Genomic DNA, 5,131 nt, shown 5'->3' with positions numbered 1-5,131 from the left:
CACCGGAAAGGGACGATGTCGGGACCGGAAGTAACGCCGCGGGGACGCGTCGTCTGCTGCCACGTTAGCAGAGGACGCCTCGTATTTAGATTTATTTAAAATAAATCCCGTCGTCAAATTAAAAACGGGGAATTAATATTTGTGAACGCTGCATTTTTTTGGATTAATTCTATAAAAAAATAAAGAGAAGAAGATCGGGAAGAAAAACGACGGCATGGGGGCGTGTCGCTAATTGCCACGTCAGCGTGCAGCTGGTGGGTGTTCAGACGGGACTCGGAGAGCGGCGTCTGGCCTGAGCTGAAGAGTGTGACTAGTGTCACTTTTGTGTATTGAACATGAAAGTGAAGATAAACGGGATCTGTGTGAGTTGCAGAGAGAGAGTGTGTGTGTGTGTGTGTGTGTGTGTGTGTGTGTGTGTGTGTGTGTGTGTGTGTGTGTGTGTGTGTGTGCTGTCACAGTGGAAGTGCTGACTGTCTCATCAGCTCTCCAGTGGGGGGGGGGGAACCCAGCCCAGGAGGGTCGGTGTGCTCGGCCTCCAGTGCAGCATTACACTGCTCACCAAACACACACATCTTCACCCTGCCGACGAGAGATCCTCTGACATGTCGCTGCTGTCATACAGCACTGTTAGACTGGGAACGGGTGTCCCGCCTATGTGGATACCAGCTCATGTGGGTCTTATTCATGTAGGGGCTATGACACAGAAACTGGCCAAACGCGGGTTGAAAGCAAGTCATGCAGAACTGTCAGCACCAGTCAGCAAAGCAGAAGCAACATAATGTGGAAGACACAAAATCAAGGCACAATGGCAGCAATTATGGGGCAATGATCGAAAAGGAAGACGTCCAACAGGAAGTCGGAGTAGAAAGGACTTGGGGGAAGAGCAGGAGAGAACAGAACATCATTAGCAGGTTCACAGTAGGTCATACAAGACTGACTTCCTCATTGCAACTCGTCGGGAAACATCAGACTATAGAACATGTGTTTCTTATTTGCCCAACATACGCAAGAGAGAGATTCATCCATCCATCCATCCATCCATCCATCCACCCATCCACCCATCCATCCATCCCATCCATCCCATCCATCCCATCCATTGTCTTAAACCGCTTATCCTGCTCTCGGGGTCGCGGGGATGCTGGAGCCTTTTCCAGATTCATACTACAAACTATACTGGAACAAAACGGAATTACGCACATGGACTTAAACTCAATTTTCACAAGCAACACTGGGAATGATGTACTTAAATACGTGTTCGCCTTTCTCAAGGATACTGGACTGATGGGAAGGCTATAAATTAAGGACTTTTTAATGTAACAGTAGGTGGCGATAATGCTCAGTCTGGCTGCTTTTCGCCAATAAAACAGAAGAAGAAGAAGACGCAGCGCTGCGTAAGTTACTGGCGGAGTGACACGTATGTTCTACAGAAGGATTCAACTGCGCGTTATAAAATCTTGTTTCAGTTTCCCACAGTAGCTAATTTAACTAAGACGATCTGAGGGGTTGTTTTTTTGTTTGTTATTTGTTGTTGTTTTTGGGAGGGAATGACGTAAATAATAGACAGTCTGATCCACACTCCATACCAGCTAGCGGCGGTAACGCACCAACCCGTGGTTTGCCAACCGCCAATAAACCGGCGAAGAAGAAAAAGCAGCCAGACGGGAGGAAGGAAGGCAGGGAGGAAGGGGTGACACGTCCAGCCGGGCGGAGCCTAGTGAGTGTGTACGTAGACAAGTCTGCTCGGAGCCCGCAGTTTCGCCAGTCCGTCTGCCGCAGTTCCGCCGTCTCAATCTACGCCGCCGCGCCTGTGAAGACACCGATCCGCCTCTCTCACCATGGTCGCCAAGCAGAGGATCCGCATGGCGAACGAGAAGCACAGCAAGAACATCACCCAGAGAGGAAACGTGGCCAAGTCGACGGTGAGTCGCTCCTCTCGGGGAGCATCTGGGGGGCGGGGGGGGGGCCTCGCTAGCAGGGTGCCGCTAGCTCCCAGAAACCCGCCGAGCTGCGCAGCTCGGCTAGCAGCTCCTCTTACCCCCCCCATATCCCCCCCAGCGGGCCCTGCTCGCTCCGCTGCCCAGCCGAGCTGCCAGCCGGCAGGTTTCCCCAGGCAGCAGCGGCCGACTGAGTTAAACTGCACTGCCGGTGAACCACCAGCGGGTCACCGATATCGATGACGTACTGATCGATGAAATGCCTTGGTTTGATTTCAGAGAAACCTGGGCGAGGAGAAGGGGGTCGGGCCGTGGCTGCTGGCCCTGTTCGTCTTCGTGGTTTGTGGCTCAGGTGCGTTCACGCTTCACTGTTTAGTCCAGACTCGAGACACCGCGTCACAACAGAGGCCTACGTCCCGAGACCAGTCGTCATCTGGGGCTCAGCACGTCCACACCACACGTCACCAAACGTTACTGAAATGCAATGCAATGCAAGGCAATGCACTTTCCATGCAGTGGACATATTCAGACTAGAAGACAAGTAATTGTAAAGTAAAAGGGACTGTGGTGTAGTGAATAAGACAGGAAATAACATGGAGTGATTGGAATCAAAGTAAAACCGATAAATGTGGGACGGGCAGAAGCCCTGTAATCGATCAACGGGGGACCGACAGCTCAGAAGGGGTTAAATTAAAGTAGCATTAAATGGTGTTTGGCTCCACGGTTGGGAGAATATAACACGGTTTGAGGAGCAGACACACAAAATGCTGTAGTACCATCAGTACACGTTGGAAAGTAAAACCATGACGTCAGCCAAACACGAGTATTTGAGCTGCAGAGAGGGGCTGTGTTGTGTCTTTTAAATGAGGTTTCCATGCATGTTGGTTATGACTCCAGTAAAGAGTAGATCTTGTGTTTATGTAAGACAGAAATCAGTCTGGTGTTTTTTTTAAATGGCTGTGTGGACAGTACTGCTGCAAGTGTGGAGTTACCCCGCATTGGTGGACCACGTCACTGAAGTGGTTTGGTCTCTGTGTTGATCTGCCAAAGTGCCAAAGTCCACCTCACTTATCAGCGGCTGCAGCCACAGCAAACTTTGCTCTGTGGTAACAGAATGTACCTCCAAATACCCCGTGTCCTCCAAATACCCCGACCTCACCTGTGTCACCCTGTACCTCCGAGCTCATATTTCAAACTCTGCTTTATTCACTTCCACCTCTTTTCATTTCAGCTATTTTCCAAATCATCCAGAGCATCAGGATGGGCATGTAGAGTGATGATGTCACGGCCAGGGGCGGAGCCAAGATGACAGGCAGCCCACAACACGGGAATGTCCCTCATCGAGTCTCCGATCTTTACCGAGAAACTTAACCAACATTACCCTACGTTTTTACACACACACACACACACACACACACAGCCAGCTTCAGTGACTCCCCATCATAGACTCAAGTGTCCACAGCCACGGGGAGATTCCCCCATTTTCTTTCTCTCTCTCTCTGCCACTCTTGTGTGTGTGTGTGTGTGTGTGAGCAAAGTCTCTATCCATCACCACTGTCTGCCTGCCAAGCAGTCATCCTCCCTTTTTTCCATCCTTTTTCCTATCAACCTCTCATTATGTTGATTTAGTACTAGTTGTCAGTTTTTGGAGGTAGTGTCCCTGTGGTTCTCCAGTACCTTTTGGCTGAAAAATGAACCAGAGAACCACAGAGGTGTGTCTAAACGGGACGGCCCTCCTTCCCCTTCTGGTCATTTACGATACATCGAACAACTGCTCTCCTTTGTATGTAGACCATACGGCAGACATATTGACAACAATGAGCCATAGAGAGCAGCGACTATACGGTTTTCCCTGTGAACGGTCACAGTTTCTCCTTCAGTTAAAGTGGATCAGTGAGGGTTTAGCAGGAAGTTCTGCTCATCTTGGCACATGGTAGTCCATGTCTGCCTTGCTCATTTCTCAGAGTGAAAACGCTGACATAAGGGGGACGCCTGAGTTTCAGTGATTGTGTACCCGTTCCTACAGGAGGACACAGTGTTTTCAGGGAGGAGTGTACTAGGGAGCTCTTCAGAAAAGAGAAGGACCCTCCTCACGTCTGAGCTCATGGTGGCTACGTTGACATTTCACATTACGTTCCACTCAGTTACTGAGTGTGATTAGCAAAAGGTGAGCTGTGCAACTTGTCAAGCGACACGTGTGATCCTAAACCTGAGGACATTTGTAGACACACTCTGTGACAATAGTAACATCTTGTCTTTGGAACTGAGCTTCGAATGTGACAATAATAACCAGAGAAAAACGTATGAGCATGTAGACCAACCCACAACTATTCAGGTACTCAGTGACTTACATTCCAGAAGTTGTTTGCTATCTCTAAATGGTTGTAAAAACCCAGTATCTGGTGTCTTTATACCCTTTCTACTCTGTTTTCTGTATCTTCCTGTATCTTGCCCAGCAGAAGGAAATGAAGGTCTTTTGAATCAGAAGATTTGAAAGTAGTAAGGTCTGGCTGCACTGTGTGTGGCCTTCGCCTGTAAGAGATGAACTATTTCTGTCAAAAAAAATATTTGTTTCGATAATAAAGATTCAGTTTTGAAGATGGAAACCTTTTGTGTGACCCTCTGCTATTGTTCAGCTCAGCTTCTGGGTTTGGGTAGCTGAGAATAACGCATTAACATTACGCACCACTAGAACAATGAGAGGCGAGATTCAATGAAAAATAAAGCGCAGTACCCACGCTGACCGCGGGGTGGCGATAGACAGCGTCGACTGAAACATAATTTCCGTTTCAAAACGAATTGTTTTTATGAAACAAATCTTGATTAAAGCAACAGATTTAGTGTACAGAGGACCGCGAACACCACGAACACCACACACAAAGCAGCCGGGGGTACATTATATTCCATCACACAAAGATATTACAGGACACACAAACGTTTTGACCGCCTTTCTGTGCGTAGAAGAACGGAGTGTTACATACTGTTAAGTTCTTTCAAGAACACAAGAAAAAAAAGTGTTTTTTGTTTGTGAATTTGCTTTTGTGAATAAAAAAAATTGCCAAAATTGTTTTGTTTTTTTTCAAACGTAACGTTTTTTTCAATTCGAATCCCGTGTAGCTTCCGGCGTTGCTATAACAACACCGGAAGTCAACGTACGTCTTATTTTATGTTTTTTTTTAATGCAAATATCTTACATC

At 47.8% G+C, this 5,131-nt stretch overlaps 1 protein-coding gene across 1 annotated transcript; it reads left to right on the top strand.

Annotated features, from left to right (window-relative positions):
- The first annotated feature begins 1,676 nt into the window (after positions 1-1,676).
- Positions 1,677-4,540, top strand: LOC130115477 (stress-associated endoplasmic reticulum protein 1). The gene is made up of 3 exons (XM_056283150.1): positions 1,677-1,919; positions 2,214-2,286; positions 3,166-4,540. The coding sequence occupies exons 1-3, from the start codon at positions 1,836-1,838 to the stop codon at positions 3,204-3,206; spliced, it is 198 nt and encodes a 65-aa protein (XP_056139125.1). The 5' UTR covers positions 1,677-1,835; the 3' UTR covers positions 3,207-4,540.
- The last annotated feature ends 591 nt before the right edge of the window (positions 4,541-5,131 follow it).

This window comes from Lampris incognitus, chromosome 7 (genome assembly GCF_029633865.1).
Source record: "Lampris incognitus isolate fLamInc1 chromosome 7, fLamInc1.hap2, whole genome shotgun sequence".
Taxonomy (NCBI): Eukaryota; Metazoa; Chordata; class Actinopteri; order Lampriformes; family Lampridae; genus Lampris; species Lampris incognitus.
Note: the sequence above shows the minus strand (reverse complement) of the source record. Positions and strands in the feature narration are given on the sequence as shown.